This window comes from Athene noctua, chromosome 2 (genome assembly GCF_965140245.1).
Source record: "Athene noctua chromosome 2, bAthNoc1.hap1.1, whole genome shotgun sequence".
Classification (NCBI taxonomy): Eukaryota; Metazoa; Chordata; class Aves; order Strigiformes; family Strigidae; genus Athene; species Athene noctua.
In genome coordinates, this window is record NC_134038.1 from 91,711,693 (window position 1) to 91,731,170 (window position 19,478).

The window sequence follows — 19,478 nt, forward strand, 5'->3', positions numbered from 1 at the left end:
TTAAAAAAGGTCAAGAGACAAGTACTTCAGATAGTAACTTCAAACCTCTGAGTGAGAGCTCTGCCAGTATGTGGCTTACTTCTAAAGTGTTGGTAAGTGGCAACTACAAATAAGCAATCCTGTTGCACCGAAGATTATGTTTACTAACCATAGTTGCCTGCACCTACAACTGGAATTCCTGCCCACCCTGCCCCCAGCCCCCCCCCCCCCCCCCCCCCCCGGTCCACAAAAAGTTTTGCAGTCCACTGATTCACATTTACACATTCCAATGTAAGACAAAGGTAAAGCTGTAACTGAACCGTTTTGGAAAGAATGTTTCATCATGTTAGTAAACAAAAGCTCAGCACCTTGCAGATCAAAGAATTTTTAACTAAATATTTTGTTTAGCTGTTAGAACATAGAAACCAAAGTCTAAAATAATAATCAAGAATCAAGAAGTAAATAGTTGATGAAGAAATACTCAAAGAACATAGCTGATGTACTATAACATTTTACTTCATTTAAGTACAGCAAATTTCACCCACCCTATGATTTATAGTGTACGCTAAATATGTACATAAAGGAAATCAAACCCCATCAAAAGATGATCATGTGTATATGTACATACAACATAGACAAAATGTGCAAATTTCTTTTAATGCAAGTTAAACAAAGCATATGCAGGACAGAGTTTGTACAATGATAATGGAAGAGTATTCTAAGGATCCTAATGATGTTTTGTATCTACAGCCAGTGCAAACTTACAAGGCACAAACTCAATGATCACACTGTAGTGTTGTAAGTTACATTCAGGCACATCTCAATTTGTAGTTCTTCAGAAAAAGATCAATGGTAGGGCTACTCCTGTACTAAAGTTTCAGCCTTCTCTCAAGTTTAAGCACTAAATTGATGTAACCTATCACAATAGTTATCAGTAGAGTTCCAAGTTAATTCATCACTGGAAAGTCTATGGCTAAAACATCTGTTATACTTTCTTCTCACGTGAAAGTATGCTATTTCCCAAAATACCTCCCATACATTCTCCAAAGACAACCTATACCTTGCCAGCCTTGACATGTGGAATCTTACAGGACATTACTAATGCTTTTTTCTAACTTTAGGCAAACTCCTCCAGAAATTAAATCCAGATTAAAACAAAATAATAATAAAAAAGACAGCAAAGTACCTTACAAGATACTTGCATTTAACAAACTTTTGCTAAATTGCATAGTGACAGTGTGTATCAGCTAGTAATGAGTTAAAAACAAGAGCTTGCTGTTTAAGGCAAAACTTTAACACAGCTAGCAGAAAAAGCCAAATACCAGTTCCATCTAAACAAAGTACTGGCCCATGTAGTCTTATCCTCACAGTGTTTTCTTTCTTACTTTAATAGCAAACCCACACTTGCAATATGCTTGATTAGAAAATTTTGTTGCATTTTTCTGAATGAAATGAGAGCAATTAATTAATATGTAGGCTGATTGACTGATACTGAAAACACCCAAGAAATATGTTCTCTTCCACCCCTCAAAAAAGGTTTTTTGAGCCTACTGGGAGTTTAAAACTCATTTGTACCCAGGTCTAATATAATACCTAAAACTGAACTAATAATTTAAAAGTTTTCTAGTACTTAATAGACATTACCACATCACTTTGCTGTCTCACCCTAAAATTGTATTTTCGTATTATTTTTCAATAGAAGACATTTAATAGACATCTGAAGAAAACAATACAATACAAAAGCTTAACGGTCTTTGCAAAGGTATCTTCTATTCCTTTTGCAAATTAAGAAAGGAGTGATTTTATTGGCATTTATTTGAGGTGCCATCAATAAAGACACAAGAATACTTAAGAAAGCAAAAAAAGTTCTAATGCTCCACATATATCTTTGGTTTAGCCTTCCTGACCAAAGTCTTCTGTAAACTTCTTTAACTTCTCCAGGTCCTGTTCATTAACTGTTGGTTTTGTGCTAGTTAGCGACTTGAGCATATCTGACTGTCAGGAAAGAAAAGAAAACAAGTGTTCTCAGAAACAAGTAGAGTACCACTGCTAACAATCTTATTGCCAAGACAAATATGAATTAAAAAGCCCACTAAACCAAGGTGACCACAGGAGCTCCTATTTACACAAAACTAAGCAGGCCTAAACACTTCTGCACAGAGGCAGCATTTTATCCCTGTGAAGACAGACACCTGTCAGTGAGTTTTCTAACAAGGAAACCACCACCTCAGGTTTAGGTTTAAGCCACTCATCCATTCAATTTCTATTCATCTCTTTACTGAAAAGAACTGAACTTCCGTTTTATTGTCAGTTACTGTTTTCATCTTTAACTATAGCAGTTTAAAGTGGAAAATAATCAGATGTTCCCATGTACTCTTCATAGTCCAACAATATAGAACAGTAGTTTGTGATTCATCTCTAGCAAAGTTTTGCTCTTCATGACAGGTAATTTCTGTCTCTTCAGTTCAGTCAATTACGTAGATAACTATTCAGACACTAGAAAATGGAGTTCAGAAAAATCGCAAGTCTATGAAGTTGAAAGCAGCGGTTAGAACACCCTATGAATAAAAAGGGTCAAGAAAACTAACCAAGTCCTAGCCAGAGGTAACTGAAAAAACTAGGTACCTAACACCTCATATTACTATAAAATTATGGGTTATCCCAGAAGTTAATATCATTATTTTCTAGACTTGAGATACCCTGCTTAGAAAGAAATTAAAAACTCATCTTTTTAAGGACAAGAACTGGGTTTGGACACCAAAACAACTACTTATGCAACTGCAGTGCATCAGAGCCCAGGTAGCATTAGGAGCACACAAGGAATTGTTATGTTTAATTCCAGGAAAGATTGATTAAAAATCCTCTTAGACCATGCAGGCAGAATTTTTAGGGGAGGTCTGCACCTGCATATACCCTTTTGTGCTTTCTCGGTATGCAAATATGCATAGAAAATTATTTTCTGAAATATAGTGGTGGTTATATTTACAAAGCAGTGCTTACTGTTTTAGAGGTTTGTGATCCCCATGAAATACACTGATTTCTTTCATTTGTTACAGGACTGTTTGCACACAAAAAGTGACGGGAGCACAGATTTGTTAGCGAGTCCTTTCTTCAAACATTGTACTTAAATTCAGAATCTTTTGTAACTTGGGGGAAAAAATAAAATTGCTGGACATGCATTCTTTATTTTAAGCAGTGAACTAATATTTTGTCTTAAAATTATGTATTTTATTCCCTGGACTGAAGCAAGTATTTTGACATGCATAAAGAAAACAGCTGAAAGAGCTGTATCACCTGTGATGAAATTTAACCAAAACTACAATTACATCCACCATCCTTCTACATTTTACTGTTTATGCTTGTATTTGTTTCATGGGCAATATTTACTTACAGCACTTCCCAATTTACACTGAACACAATTTTCCAGTATCAATGCTACAGAGTGACAGGAAGGAAGCGTATCATGGGGCAGGGATCCCAAAGGTTTTCAATCAATAAAAGACAAGTGAAAGAACAGTGGAAGAGCCAGATGCTGTCTATGGACAATAAGAAAGAAGTGCTTATCAGGGATAGAGAGCTGGCTTTTTCACAAGCATGCTGTACTGTAGCACTGTATGTTGGAAAGTCAAATGTTATCTGGTATGTCCAGCACTTCTGAAAACAAACAACTCATCCAATTGCCTTGAATAACCATTTGAAAAAGAGTCTTTGCAGATCTCTGAAATGATTTTATGGTAAAGCAAGAAAGAAATGTTACAAAAGACCAAAGAATACCTACCATGGAAACTTGAGGCTCCAGCAATTTATCACCTGGAACCTCCATCCATGTCATTTCTATGGCTTCAGGATCACCTGGAGAGCAAGGGGTGAACAAATCTACCATTGTATTTGGATTAGACACTGATGGTCCTTTTACCTAAAAATAAGAAAATACTCAGTTTATAGGCGTTATAATTTTAAAGACAAAACACAGAAGCTGAACAGCATCTTTAGAGCAAAAAACATTCCTCGATTTCATGCAAATGCCTCACCCATTGGGAAAACATGTCCTGTGAAAGAGAAGTTGATTAAATGTACTGTCATAATTCACCTTGAAAACACGCAGCTGTAGTCAGATATTGAAATCCACATCAGGTCAAATCCCAGGAGCTGTTTCCTCCTAAGGTTGAGGATTTCTGTGGAAAACTAACATGCCAAGTAGATCTAGCTGGCAAAGACACTCATTCTAGTCCCTGGTCACTTTGGGAGTTCACTCATCACTGGTTAACAGCTTTCTAAAAAAACCCTCCATAGTTACTCTAAGTGCCCCTCAAGTTAGGAAGTCAGAGATGGCTTTTCAGTCTTTGAGGTACTGCACTACAAAGATCTGAGCACCTTTTCTGACACCACCTCAGCAGCACTCGATAGAAAACAGGGCCATCTAGTGGGAGAACAGAAAGAATCCTTTTTTCCCCAGACACATGGGTAGACCCAAAAATGCTGCACCAGGTGTGTCTGTTCCCTTTCTGCAACACCTCATCTGGGACCCACCGTTTTATTTTCCTTGATTGTTAACTGAACCATCACACATTCACAGGAACTCAAAACATATGCAAAGACTGAAAGACCACACACTAACTGGCTGTTTTTAACAGGAGAGAACTGGATTTGCTATTCCAAACTGCACTTAAAAGCACAATGCCGGAGAGTACAGATTGTAATATTCAAAATGCACTCTTAATTGTTTCTTATGACAAACCTGTATTATTACATAGAGCAAGGAATGATTTACAATGAATTAGTAATAACTGAGGAAAGCACTGTTCAACTGGGGCAAGTTGTCTCTTATGATGCAAATAATTAATACAGCTAAGATTCTGCTTACAAAAATAGGAAACACATCCAATTAAAGTACTAACAACAGAAGTGGAATCAACTTGGCTTATGTCAGAGCCCTCAAAGTACTGCAGTTGTGGAGGTTTTTTCCTTTCCTTTTTGGGGCAAAAAGAGGTAAGCAGTCAGAATTCCTTTTGGGTTGCTCCACAAACTGTAACAACTGAGGTTATTCCATATAAATTTTCCAAGTTTCTTCCAAGGAACACAAAAAGCCTATCTTCAATTCAAAATAACTGTAGCTGTTCAGTTTAGGGCCCTTAACTTTTAATGTCAGGGTTAGTTACTAGTAAAAAAAAATGTTAATTGTAACTGAGATGATGAACTGCTGCTGCCAACACAAGTTACATGGTATATCTCTTGATAGTTTAGGACCCAAAACTTTTTTCCTACCTTACCCAGCCCCACACCTGCTCTTATAAGGAGCGACAAATGAAAGCTTCCCTTTACAGCAGCAAAAACCTCTGCAAAATACCTTGACCTACCTTTACACAGGATAGATGAATTTCTGTAAAATCAAAGTTTGCAGTAAAAATGTAAACAAAAATACTTTTAGTCTGGGTCTACTCTAAAAAAATACTACACAGGAAAAATATAATTTTATTTAACCAGTACATGTTGTATGTATTTGGAACTCTTTATAACCATTGATAATACGATCACACTTTTTTTGCCATTGAAGAGCTTAGTTTCTAGAGAACAATTAATTTAATTGAACAAGACCCATATGTGCAAATTCTCTGGGAAGAAAAAAAACCAACAAACGCACTCTCCAATTTAATGGATTTAGACTGGTGATAAAAAACTCTAGCTGGTTCTTTGTCAGATAAAGTTTGAGATACAAACATTTAGAAGAAATGGTTAAGGCAATATATAGTATGTAGAGGTAACTGCAAGATAAGCCAAACAATACAGTTTCAATAGTCTCTTTAAAATGCACCTAAATAAGTGTAAACTAGTTTTCACATTACAGCAACATCCACAGGATGCTGCATGCTGTCCACAAAATGAAACATAGAACTTGTTCAGTTGTCTCGCATCTTTACTACTGTTTCAAGTAACATTGCAAAGGTTTTTACCAGAACTCTACAAAGCCTTAATTTTTCAGTTCAAAAAATATGTCAAGTAAGCAGAATGGGCATAATTATAACCCATCTGTGCCCATGTGGACAAGGGATACATTTATTTAAACATGCTAGAAAAACATGAACCATGTAACTTGATCCGGAAAAAGAGCACCTTTGTAACAGTCCCATTTAAGTCAAACTTCAAACTGAATCATTTTAACACTACCTGAAGACATGAAGAGTCATTAGAGCTTGGATTATGCAGCATGAATAGCGAGAAACTAGCTCCACCAGACTTATGGCAGAACTTGGGGTGGGGAGGTGGGAGGCTGGGGAAAGGGAACACAAAAAAAAAAGAAAAAAAAAGAGGAGGAATACCCAAGTTCTCTCCTAGTTGATAAAAAGGATGTTTATAAGTGTGCAATATTTCCCAAAACCAAATTCACTTTACTTGCAAAGAATTTTCAAATTAATATAGTTCTCAGAGATGAAATAACAAAAAATTTTTGATTCCTACGTACTTTTTTAAAGTGAGTAGCTGATTGCACTTTTCTAACAGGCTGCATCAGTGCATCACGTACAATGATGCTTATATCTGCACCAGAATAGCCATCAGTTCTCTTTCCAAGCTCTCGATAATCTGATTCTGTTAGGACATTTGGAGTTGACCCAAGATGAAGTTTGAACATTGCAGCCCTGGCATGGTCTTCAGGTAAAGGAATATAAATACGCTTCTCAAACCTGGTTTAAAAAAGAAAAAACAAAATGTTCCATGGATGCTAGCTCATGCAGGTGCACAGTGGAAAGAAGCTTATGCAAATAACTATATAACTTGTTCCTAACAATATTAGAAATAAGCAGTTTCAGTATTATAAACCTTTAAAAACAATCTAGAGGCAAATATTCAACAAAATGTTCACATAAATAATACTGTAGGTAGCATAAGCTAACATCCAGAATATAACAACTACTTCCCCTTCACGACAATGATCATCTCTTCAGACTGAAGCTTTCCTCGATTCTCTCCAGCTGAGTGTGTGTTTTAAAGACTTTTTCCCCCCTCAATTTTTTTCTTTAAGTGTTGAAGTTTATTTGAACACTTTTCACACACAAAGAACTGCCTGATAACAAGCTGACACATACCTGCCCTGTTGGCAGGGACATCTTTCACTAGACCAGGTTGCTCAAAGCCCCATTTAACCTGACCTTCAACACTTTCAATCCCCAACTTCTCTGGGCAACCTGTTCCAATGTCTCACCACCCTCATCATAAAAAATTTCTTCCTTATGTCTGATTTATACCCACCCCCTTTCAGTTTAAAACTGCAGCCCCTTGTCCTGTCACTACAGGCCTTGGAAAAAGCCCCCCAAACATCTGCCTTACTTATAAGTCCGCTTTATAGGCTCAAGGTCTCCTTGGAGCCTTCTCTTCCCCAGGCTCAACAATCCCAACTCTCCCAGCCTGTCTTCACAGGAGAGGTGTTCCAGTCCTCTGACCATTTTTGTGGCCCCCTTCTAGACCGACTATCAGGTCCACGCCCATCTTGTACTGTGGACCTCAGAGCTGGAATTCCAAGAATGAGTGAATGTGTTGCTTAAAATTTCAAGTCTAAATCCCTCTCATACAAAACTAGAGTCATACAGGTTGGAAGCAATCTCTGGAGGTCACCTGGTCCAACCCCCAATCAAAGCATGGCCAGCTTGAATAAAAGTCAGTGACAGTCACAAAAAAGTAATGTTTCTTTAGTCTACAAAAGTGACCATTATTCAAGCTGTGTCCTCATCACAACATGTTTGTCACATAGCTGTATTTGTCTTCTGCAGCTCAAAGAAAGATCCAGCTAATCATATACAGGTATAGAAGCCCTTTATCTACAAAGCAGCAGTTAAAACATGCACTGAAAGATCACCAAGTTATGCCTGATCTGTAGAAAAACATGGTGTTTCTGTGTAACATAAGGCTGTATTTCCAAGAAAGAACTCAAGCTACTTGGGTTTGTTGACAACTGAAAAGGAAAGCTCTACCAACTCTTGCCCTTCTGAGGTATATATTCTGCAACTTGTTCCCCAAGTCCACTGAAAAACCAACCAACAAGGAAAAGTTTTCTGCTGCTCAAGCACAATGATCTAACCAAGAAATTAAATAAACTATGAGGCCAATATAAGAGTGAAGGAACCTACCTCTTTAAAGGGGCAAGGGGCTATTAATTTAGCGCAGTCCATCTCATGGAATTGAATTATAGAACATCAGCCATGTCTGCAAACACGAGCTGGATTACTACCTAAGGTAGTCTTAGACTGAACCCTCACAACAGTTGCAAATTTCATACGATGAAAAAAATGCCATCATACCTTCTCCTGATAGCAGAATCCAAAACCCAGGGTATGTTTGTTGCTCCTAATACCAAGATTCCTTCATTATCAACACCAACTCCTGTATCAGGGCAGAAATCATTTCATCATTTAGGTGATAAACAGAGATTGTTTTAAAATGTTGCCAAAATTTAACAGGGTGAAAAACTGCATCTTTTTAGTGTCCTCATGCAAGCTATGCTTAAAATACATATCCTAATTCCTTTGACTGATTCTAAAAAGCAAGTAAACTTACCTTGCATCTGGACTAGAAATTCTGTTTTTATCCGTCTAGCAGCCTCACTTTCATTTTCACTTCTTGACCCACAGAGGGAATCTATCTCATCAATGAAGATAATAGAAGGTTTGTTTTCTCTGGCAAGCTGGAACAAGTTTTTCACTAATCTTAAAAAAGGAAACAGCTTCAGTTATCTTAATCTTTACATCAGTAAAAACACATACACATAACAACATAAGATTATGATACAGTCACTTCCTTTAGAGAAAGCTAAAAAAAAAAGTATTAACATAAAGCTACTCAAAGATACAACATTCTTTCAGCTCCAAGATTCAGCATTAAACTGAGTGAGATAGCCCAGCATAAAGGGACGTGAAACATTTTAGAGTACTCCAGGCATGGTTTTGCAAGAAAAAGCCCTTTCCCAGTTTACATTTCTACAACACAGCCTGGACTATACAAAACCACCACTCTAGACAGATTCAAAAGAATATGGCTTTCTCTTATTTAACATTTGTAACCTATTCAGATTAACTCTAGAGATTTTTTTTAAGAAATCACATGTACATTTACTTCACACAACTTTACTAAATACTTTTTATATGACAAGAAAAGTTAGTTTGCAAAAAGCCCCCAAAACCCAGCCATCTTACTAATGCTTTTTACTAAGTTAAAAAAAAAAACAACCAACAAACCAAACATGCTGGGAAATTCTTTACATTACCAGCACTAAACCTCAGACAAAAGTCCCAAGTAAAGTAAAACAGAAAAAATGCCAAGCTGGGCTCCAGTTCCGTATCCCTTTTGCAACAAAAGAAAAGCAGCTTAGGGTTTCCAGCTTTTTGGGAAAAAAACCCCAAACAGTTCAAACACTTTATCTCATGGCCTTTCTTCCTCATCCTATCAACTTTAAATAGTGTTGCTCAGTTGTCCCACACTTCAAACTATTAAAGCATGGTTTTGACAACTATTCTTATCATCATACGAAAGTCCTTTCTGTACAAACCCAGAGCTTTCTTTTAATTCGGGAAAACTTTATTGGAAGCCTAGACAAATTTCTGCACTTCTAAACTGCAGCCAACACATCACTTGAGGCTTCCTGGTCTTCTTTGCTATCGTACAGTAAGAAACAAAGAGGGGGCATGGGGAACCATGACATTTTCTGTCAGGGCTGTTCCTCTCCTTCAGCCTAAATCTGTCTCTTCCAGATTTTGTCTGAAATCAGCATAAAAAAACCCCATCCCTGTGTGGACAAAGAAATGCTATGTGTCTGCTGGGACAGAGGAGTGGGAGATGCCAAGAGGCAGACTACCCCAACGCTTCAGACTGATGTAGTGTGCAATCACAGCTAAATTTAGAAGGGGAATGAGTTCCACGGTGCTCCCAGAACCTTTCTGAGCTAGTTTTAAAAGCTGTCTTGAGCATGAAGAAAGGTCCAGTTGCAGCAGGATAAAATACAGCACATGATAGTATCTTTACATGGCACCGCAGCATGAAGCATAGAAACACCTGAAGTTTTAAAAAGACACTACCCTTCCCTCAAATTCAGTTTCTTTACAGCAACTTGTCTAGCTCTGTATTAATTTTTTCCTGCCGATGCTTTCCCGGACCTCTAGCAACTCCAACTTACTTTTCACTTTCACCTAACCACTTTGAGACAAGGTCAGAGGAAGATACTGAGAAGAACGTAGAGTTGTTGGCTTCTGTCGCCACAGCTTTTGCTAAATAAGACTTTCCTGTTCCTGGTGGTCCAAACAGGAGAATCCCTCTCCAGGGTGTTCTCTTTCCTGCAAGAGAGAAACCAGCAGTCTTCAAAATACTGTAGAAAGACTGAACCTGTTTTTCTGATGAAGCCCCTCTACGTTGCTCAGAGGTTTTCCACATCTACCCATGAAAATTCTGTCAGATGGATCAATCTCTTTGTTAAGAGCTCAGCTTGAGTCTCCAATACACTGACATAACACTCAGACCCCAGTGCTGGTCCTGACTGGACAACAGTAAATAAATTTTGTAATTCTGACCTGTAAACAGGTGTGGAAATTTAATGGGCAAGATCACTGCTTCTTTAAGTGCTTCTTTGGCACCTTCGAGGCCAGCAACATCACTCCATTTGACATTTGGTCGTTCCATAACAATTGCTCCTATAAGAAAAGATTGTGAAAAGACACACACATCACTAATTTGTACAACTCCAATAAATTCCATTTTGGAAAAAATAATTAAGAAATCTATGCTCATATCCATACTGAATAAAAACAAGGCTTTTCTAAGATATATAAACACTGAATACCGTTAGTCAAATGCACGTTATTCCTACAGGAATGCGTCATGTTCTTTTACCACAATAAACCAGGGATAACCAGAATACTGGTTAGTACAGAAGAACTAGAGTTAGTAGAAGTCCTACAATGGTCAAAGCCAGTCCATAACTGACCAGCAAATGTGCATTTAGTAGTCACAGAGGAGTGGCTTCTCTAATAGGTACCCAGGCACCATCTCCTTAATAAACTACAATCGTACTTCCCCAAAAATTTGAAATTTCATTTTAAACAATGGAAGCAATGTAGCTGCACTAGCCCAGGATTTGTAAGATTCTCCAGCAGATGAAATAACTTGTTGAGTATCTCCAGATGTGCAGCAAACAATCAGATCATCTAATGGTAAAGAGCTTTGAGAGAGAGCGCTGAAAGCATCAGAAACGTTATATGGAGACTGCTTAGCTGCAGAAGTAGTATCTTCTTGGTCTAGCTATGTTCTCTCAAAGTTTATCACCAAGTTTCATCTTAGTCAACAAGTTAAGCTTGATTTTAGCCAATGGAGCTGTAATTTCGCCTTCTCTTCAGACTCCAGATTGGTTAGTCTGACACACCAAAAATGATTTTGTCTTGACTGCTTTTAGATGGGACAACTTGAATCTGAGCTAGTAACTGAATATAAGATCTTGTAATCCTAGCCAAGGCAAATCCAAAAGGTAAGAGAAATTTTCTCAGATGAACACATGCCAACCAACCCCATGCTTATCTAATTACTCAAACATACTGAATTTTCGGTTGCCCTATTTCTCTACAAGGAGCTTTCCACAATTTCACAACTGGCTTTCACCAGCCATTTTCTTGACACTTTCACCTTATGCCTTTAGAGCTCTATGAAGTAATTTAAGGCTTTTTTTTCTTCTACAGAATTGAAAATTTACTGTTACTCACTGGCTAATGAACAAAGCAAACATACTTATTTACTTTTTAAGTATCTCCTTTGAGATTTTTTTTTTCTTTTGATGCATTCCTTTTCTATCAGATCGAAATGAACAATGTCAGAACAGGTAACAGTTCAGGTAGGAAGAGAAAATTATTTCAAAGACATACCATGGTAACTGAAAACACTGCACTATAAGAGATTACCTGTGCCAGGACAAAAATGGAACTGGAATTGTAGGCTTCCTAATTTTGTAGGTATAAGTTAATAGCTGGAAGGTTAAGCAATAGAGTGCAAATGGCCTTTAAATTTCTAAACAAGAGTACATGACAATAGACCCATAACTACTACCCAGTCTGAATGTCACTTCAGCACTTCTCCCACAATAAGTCACGTTACTAATATAATTAAAAACTTGATAAATACCCCAGATGGGGAAAGTTCCATAAGGCAAAGCCAGGTAGGAGTAACAAGGCAGCAAAATTAAATACAAGTAATTTCTGTGGCTGCTGTGGGAACTAAAATGAAAATGAGTAATCTGAAGGTTGTCCAGATCATGTATTATCTGAGTAAGAGACTCCTGTGTTAAGTCTAAAGGTACCAAGGACCTCACATCTAAGACTTTCAAGCAATCAAATGTATAAACAAGTACACTGTCATGTTATAGAAAGTATCAAAGAAGTAATGGGTGCAAGAAACTATTTCTTGAAGTAAAAACTGAAGGTCAGATTCATGTGGGAAGAAACAAAGTCTTTATAGTGAGACACAGGGTAAGAGTCCAATGTTCATCATTTTTCCCTCATTTTAAAATACAATAAAATGTGCATAGGATTAAATAAATGTGCAGAGAAGTAGGAAAAGCATGACACAATTTCCAAATATGATCCAATAGGTTCTGAAATTACACAGGCAGAGAGATTTGGTAAATGTATTTTATCTTTGTTACACTGAAAAATAGGGAGATAACAATGAAGTTGCTTCAGATCCATAAGCACCTTCTGGCAGGGAAACTCTGAACAGTTCTTCAGCATTAAAGTGTAAGAAATATAAAACAAAACCTCTTTTTTAATATCTACAAACCTACTGGTAGCTGCTATACATTGTATCACTGACTGTATTCAGCTTTTGAGTTCAAAACCCCAAACTATTATGTTACTCAACTGGGAAAATATCATGACTGCATATGAGAAAATGCTGCCCGTTACTATAAATGGGCAAGAATCCATGTTCTCAACTCCTAAACTTGAGCACAAGCTTTTTTATGAGAATGGTCCTACTTACGCTAAGCATTTGTATGATGTCTGTTACCTTAGCCTTTAGGCAATACTCTAATGCACTTAAGTAAAAAATACTGATTCAATTTAGCCAACAGCTCCCTGGAATCTTGCAACTTCTCCCATTGGAAAATGCTGTCCTGATAAATGGTAGAATTTTAACATGAAACACAGGGTACAGGAGACACATTTCAAAATAGTTACTGTATAATTTCATGGCACACAAACTCATACTTCCATAAAGACTATAGTTTTGCATGTGAAGAACACATACTAGTTAATCCACTTACAGGCAGTATATTAATCCATAACATTTAGGTGGCAAAAATACAGGAATTTGCTTGACTAAAGTCACCCCTATTTAAAGAAAAGGATGTTTCAAAATTACCTTGAAGCTGATTTTGTAGCTTCTTTTTTTCAGGATTCTCTGACTCCCCTTCTCCATCACTGTCATTCCTGATTTGGAAACAAAAAAATAGTGTTGAAAGACAGTAAAAGAGCCTGCTGTCTTAAGATAAAAATCAGAATGCAAGAAGCAGAAAAAACACCAGTCTGAAGAATGAAAGAAACCTTGAGAGACTTTCAGATATCTACAGGTTTATATCATTGTACTCCTGCTTTTCTACACTATGTTCTTTCTAATTCATCCTCCTCACCCTTTCAACTTTCTCTTACAGGTCTGAGCCCTCTTACACTTCTACATGCTTTAAGCCAGTTTTTAGGAAACAAAAGCCCTTGTGCTGAGCAACATGGAAATGCTAAAATAGAACTATTTGTAGACATTGACACTTGTTCCCTATCTGGAATTGCAAACGGACTTGGTCAATTCCACCTATTACTATGAAACTCTACACCCTTGTCTTGTCAGAGCAAAGGAAACTGGAAGGCAAAGGAGGAAAAGAAGACACTAGATACAGAACAACTGGAGCCGAGATCATGAAAATACACATAACCTCTATGATATTACCCATTCTTTCTACTATAAACCAGCAGAACACAGTACAGCTCAAAAAATAACACTGATGAGACAAGTAGACAATGAAGGAGACTGAAAATCAGGTGAAGTTTCAAAAGACAACTGAGCAAACTAGCTGTTCAGGACTGCCAAAAAGGACAACCCCACCAAAAGGTATCATCCTGAATGCTTCCTCCCTCCTATCCTCATAAAGGCAGAAGCAAATTCAAAAGAGGCGTTACTTGTTCAGGTGGCTCTACTTGTTCTGCTCTGATATGCAAAATACAAAGCAAATCTAGTAAAAGGAAACCAGTGGAAAGACTAGGCAGCAGCAAGGCATCAGAGCGAATCAGTCCATTTTACGGTACTTCACCCTACAGAGAGCTTTGCACCTCTTATCTAGTGTGAGACAGATCAAACTTGGGCCCCAGTAATCATCAGTTTGAATTTATTTTCTAGTTAGTATTTAAATGTAGAAAATTAAGGGTCATCAGGCTCGTTGCCATTAAGTAAGATAAACATGTGTTAGTCTGAAACAGCTTTCATTCTTCAGTGAATCTCCTATGCAAATGTTTGCACACTTCAGTAAACAAGCACAGAAATGCCTGTGCTGCTAATTCATGTTATTTTTCTTTTATTAGCCCACTGTATTTCAGCATTAGTAGTCATCTGAAGCATTTGAAAAACACTAGTTAAAATGATCTTTGAAGAGTTGAATTTTAGAATAAGCTGAATTCAGGAAGTATTTTGCTTTACCTTCTCCAAAAACATACCCTTTTCCATCAGTAGGACCAGACTCTTTAACTGGTTTTGGTGCAGTTTTTTCTCTCTTTTTCAGATATTCTTTCAGTTTTTCTGCTCTGTCCAAGTATTCTGTACATTTCGTTCTAATGCTCTGTTTTGCTTTATCACCCTGTGCTTCATCTAAGAGTTTGAAGAGAAACAATGCTTTGTTAACAGCAACACACATGTGCATCAATCAGAAAACAAGACTGTCTTCTTCATATCTTATCAATATACCTCTCTCAGTGCTCACCACATAACTGAATACCTCAACTACTTATTTTTCCACTATACTATGGAAGGAAGAGACAGGCAGGCAGTAATCACCTACCAGAAATCAAATATACAGCTGAACAATTGCTTTGGCTTAAAATTTGACTGTGAAGGATTCAGGACTGGAAGCTCTTCCGTCAGCCTTTCAAGTTTCTATACATTGTCTTAACTCCTTTTCTGAAACAGCTCATCAAGAAGCTGCTTGTGCTAAGCAATTTTTATTTAGAAACATACTTTGCTTTTCCATAGCCTGTTAATTTTAAGAGATGTTCACATCGTAAAGAAAAAAATACATGAAGCATTTGAAAGGGTAGGTATGATTCAAGTCACACTATTCTCTTAGTCACTATTACAGTATTTCAACTCAGCCATCAAAATTTAACATATTACATTTGTGTGTTAAGTTTCCAAAAGTACATTAGTACTGTTAAAAGGACAGAAAAATGATATTTTGATAAAGGCTGTAAGATATAAATGGATAGGAAGTGATAAACAGAAGTTATCCTAAGTGACTATGAAGAAAATAGTGTTTTTTTCAAATGAGGGGGATCTATAAGTACACAGGTGAGCAACCCTAGCCCTAGATTAGGGCTGTACCTACATTAAAAAAGCCGACTCCTTGCATATGAACACCGGACATGACTCAGAAGATACACAGAAGTGTGAAAAGGCATAAAATAACGAGAATATGGAAACCAAAGAAAAATTACAACATACAAATCCACCTCATATTTTGTTGGCCAAGATGAACAGCAAGACTATGACATTAAGGAACGAAAAATGCCAGCAGAGAGGTTGTAGAGAGGCAAGTGGCATGAGTTGAGGAGCAAAAAATGCTCCCTAGATACAGCAAAGGCTTCTTATGTAACACGAGGTTTTAAGCACTACAAACATACAGGTATCCCTGTACTTATTGTCACATTTCCTTGTGCAGTGGGCAGCCTGAAAGATCGCTACAGAATTACAGAGCGGAGACAGCAAACCCCTGCCTCCCTCTCAAAGAACTCTAAAACAAAACACAAGTAAAAAATAATCTGATTTCTTATGAGAACAGAGCAAGCACACAACACAATAAAGGCAAAAGCTGCAAAATACATGACCTCAATCAAACTACAATTAGCAAGTATCAGCTGATGATGAAAGTAAAAATTTAAATACCAGTGTCAACATAAGAGATTACTCTCTGCAATTTGACTACTAAACTCTACTTCATCATCCAATACGTTACACTTACATTTAACAACATGAAGAAAATACTGCACAGCGTGTTGGTACAAGAGGAAGGCTTCCTCATAGTTTCCTGCTTTATCTTCTTGCGCTGCCTTGCTAGCAAGGTCTATTGCTTTCTGTAACACAAGCAAATAATTAAGTGATACACAAGAGCATTTTGCATGATCAAAGACATTTAACCTGTTGCTCTGACTATTTTTGTATGCCCAGTTTTTCTGCTCTTCAACATTTAGCCCAATAAGTTGTAGGCAATTAATTTCAAGTCTTAGGTGGTGCTCTGTATGTGACAATATTTCTATCATTTTATGAACAGTGATTAACAAACTGCTGAAATTTACTAGCACACAGAAAAGCGTAAGTGAGAAGAACAAGTTTCTGTATACTAAGTTGGAACGACTACAGGTTTGTTTATGCAGTTTTCCTTACCAATCTCTTGGATTTATTATGCAAAGACTTGGAAATCCATTCGAAGTTTTTTTTAATCACAGACCTAGACACTTTGAACTATGACTGATGACATCCATAAACCCTGTCAATAGCAGTGTCTATACAGGAAGTAGGTGACTAATGTGATGAAACTAGCACTATCACTCTTCCAACCCTATGCTGGCAGACATCTTCAGAGACTGACTAGTTGTTTGGCCTCCCTAGGAGGATTTAGGTTCTCAATATCCAAGTAAGAAATTTAATTACCACTCCAGTGGGAGCGGAGAAAAAACAAAACACAAGAGAATGTACCCAAATCACGAGCATCAAGAAAAGTTCTAGAAGTTATGGATGTATTTTTAATTTATTTGTTCAGCTAGTTTCAAATAAAACTGATCTAAACCATTGTATTGCACACAATGGCCTGTGGATTTATTGATATCACCGTTATTCGTTTGCTCATAAGTACTTATTACCTTTTATTACACTTCGTTCCTCGGAATGTCTATACCACTTCAGGACAATTAAAACTGTCAGTCTGAATGACTAGTTCATGTAAGTTTAAAAAAGGCAGTGGATTAGCCAGAGTTAACCAACACTAAATCTTCTATAGCCCCACACATATTTTTCCACATTCAGTCAATTTCTTTTCCTAAACATTGTTAGTATGATCAGGATGGTTATGGTAATGTCAGGGAGCAAGGTGGAGAGCTTCAACTGCAGCATGGAGTTTTCACTAGACATTCCAGTACAGATACTCTTGCCACTATCCAGACGCTCTGATCAGTGTTTCAGGCAAAACAAAGCTAGTAAACAGTAGCCATGGAATGATAAGCAGCAAAATCTCTCATTCTATTGCTTTGTGTTGCTGTCATGTAAACAAAGATCATCTCAACAGATCTACCTGAAATCAAAGAGCAATTTATTTAAAAACAATGATCCAATAAAGCAGACTCTATGTCTCTGTTCTGGCAAGTGTTGGAACACTGTAAGCATCTGTTTCTTTGGAATAGAACTTGTCTTTCCGTTTTGGAGAGATCACGAGCTGATAAGCAGTTTACCATGTACAAACGGGCAGTCTCCTCCTTGCTGCTCACTTTGTGCTGGCTCCATTAGGCCTCTCCATGCACCATTTAAATCCAGCAAAAGAGCAGAAATTAACCCAAAAAATAAGTTAACTTTCTTCTTAAAGTTAAGTCTCTGTGACTTAAATTACTACAGAACAGTCCAACGATTCCTGGATCCAGTATAACAAAGACAGCAATACAGGTGACACTAAATCCAAAGAATAAATGGCAAAGACCATCTGCTAAAACAGCACTGTGAGAAAACAGGGCATGTTGCAGTCCTGATCCTCTGAAATAGAAAAAAGTCTACATCATGTTTTCACTGGTTTTGGTACACTGTTTTTGTAAACATATACCTAAATACTATTACTTCGTACTAAATACTATTACTTCGTATTAGATTCTCAGCTCTAGCACTTCATTACATCAGCTGGCATCTTAGCCTGTTACTGTGATGAACACTGCTATCACACAGGAAACGATTTATTAGAAAGCTGTATGAACTAGGGCACAGATGACCAGTTTAACTATCCATGAGGCACAAACTGTATTTACCACACTATAGTTTGATGAACATCACCCTCAGAAAGAATATCAGCTTAGAAAGGTTTCACTCTCTTTCTGCTTATTCTAGACCCTGTGGTGTCTCCCCTAGCTTTACCAGTATAAGCATTACATGGCCACAATGAGATCACAAAAGTGACTGGGGTTCAAACAGCTGAAGAGAAAATGTCTACTTTTGACACAGGTCATTTCTGCATCTGTTTTGCCAACCAGCCACAGAACCAACTATACAGCCCCAGCTGAGAGCTAACACAAATCGAAAAACAGCAGACTTCCTGTAGTCAGCAGTCTGAGAAACTTAAGCCAAACACCCGTGCGTCTAGACCACAAGAAACAACCGTGCTTCCCAAGTTCACACCTGGCCCCGCTGCTCCAGCGTCCCGCAGGGCTGGTGCGACCGCCTACCCGGCAGGTGCCCGCCCCCTCCCCAGGAACTCAGTGCCCGTCGCCACTAGAGACCCGGGCTGATGAGGGGGTTCGCCTGTGGCCTCCGTTACTTCCGAGCCCCAAGCCGAGTCCCCGCGACACTCCCGACAGAGGCAGGTCGAGCCTACCGACAGAGGCAGTCCGTAACTCTCCCGCCGGTGTCCCCGGCCCCGCGAGCAGGAGGCGTTTGCGCTCCCTGTCCCCTCGCCCCAGCCGCAGGCCCGGCCCGGGACACCGCGCGGGCGGGCAGGCGGCGGGGGCACCCCCAACCCCACTCCCTCCTGCCCGCGGCTCCCCGCCCGCCGCCACCGCCGCCCGCCGGGCCCGCCCCGCCTCGAGTTGGGCAGGGCCGGGTCGGCGCCGCTCTACCTGCAGGTTGCTGGTGATGCCCGCCATAGCGGAGCGGCGGAAGGAGACTGGAGAAGAGAGCGTAGGCCCGCGGGTACCGGTGGTGGAGCTGAGCCCCCCTCCCCCGCCGCCCACAGAACCGAAACCGCGGCCTCCACCTGCCGCTTCCGCAACCCCAACGCCGACAGACACACTTCCGCTTCCGGGCGCCGCCCCGCGCGCCCGCCTGAGGTCAGCGCCGTGCGCCGCGCCGCGCCCGGAGCCCCGCCCCCGACGCAGCCCCCAAGCCCCGCCCCCGACGCAGCGCAGCCCCGCCCCCCGACGGGCATGTGTGCGTCTCACAGCTGCAAAAAGCTTTGTATTTGATGTTTGCTTGGCCTCTAATACATGTTAAAAGGTTGTTGCTAGGGTACAGTTAAGGTTTTTTTTCTC

General features: G+C 38.9%; 1 protein-coding gene across 1 annotated transcript; it reads right to left on the reverse strand.

The window, feature by feature from the left end:
• Window positions 1-224: 224 nt before the first annotated feature.
• On the reverse strand, window positions 225-19,226 carry VPS4B (vacuolar protein sorting 4 homolog B). The gene is made up of 11 exons (XM_074897875.1): window positions 19,068-19,226; window positions 16,220-16,331; window positions 14,703-14,853; window positions 13,363-13,430; window positions 10,530-10,649; window positions 10,139-10,295; window positions 8,527-8,675; window positions 8,271-8,352; window positions 6,440-6,659; window positions 3,758-3,895; window positions 225-1,974 (listed from the first exon to the last, which is right to left on the reverse strand). The coding sequence occupies exons 1-11, from the start codon at window positions 19,092-19,094 to the stop codon at window positions 1,873-1,875; spliced, it is 1,326 nt and encodes a 441-aa protein (XP_074753976.1). The 5' UTR covers window positions 19,095-19,226; the 3' UTR covers window positions 225-1,872.
• Between the last annotated feature and the right edge of the window lie 252 nt (window positions 19,227-19,478).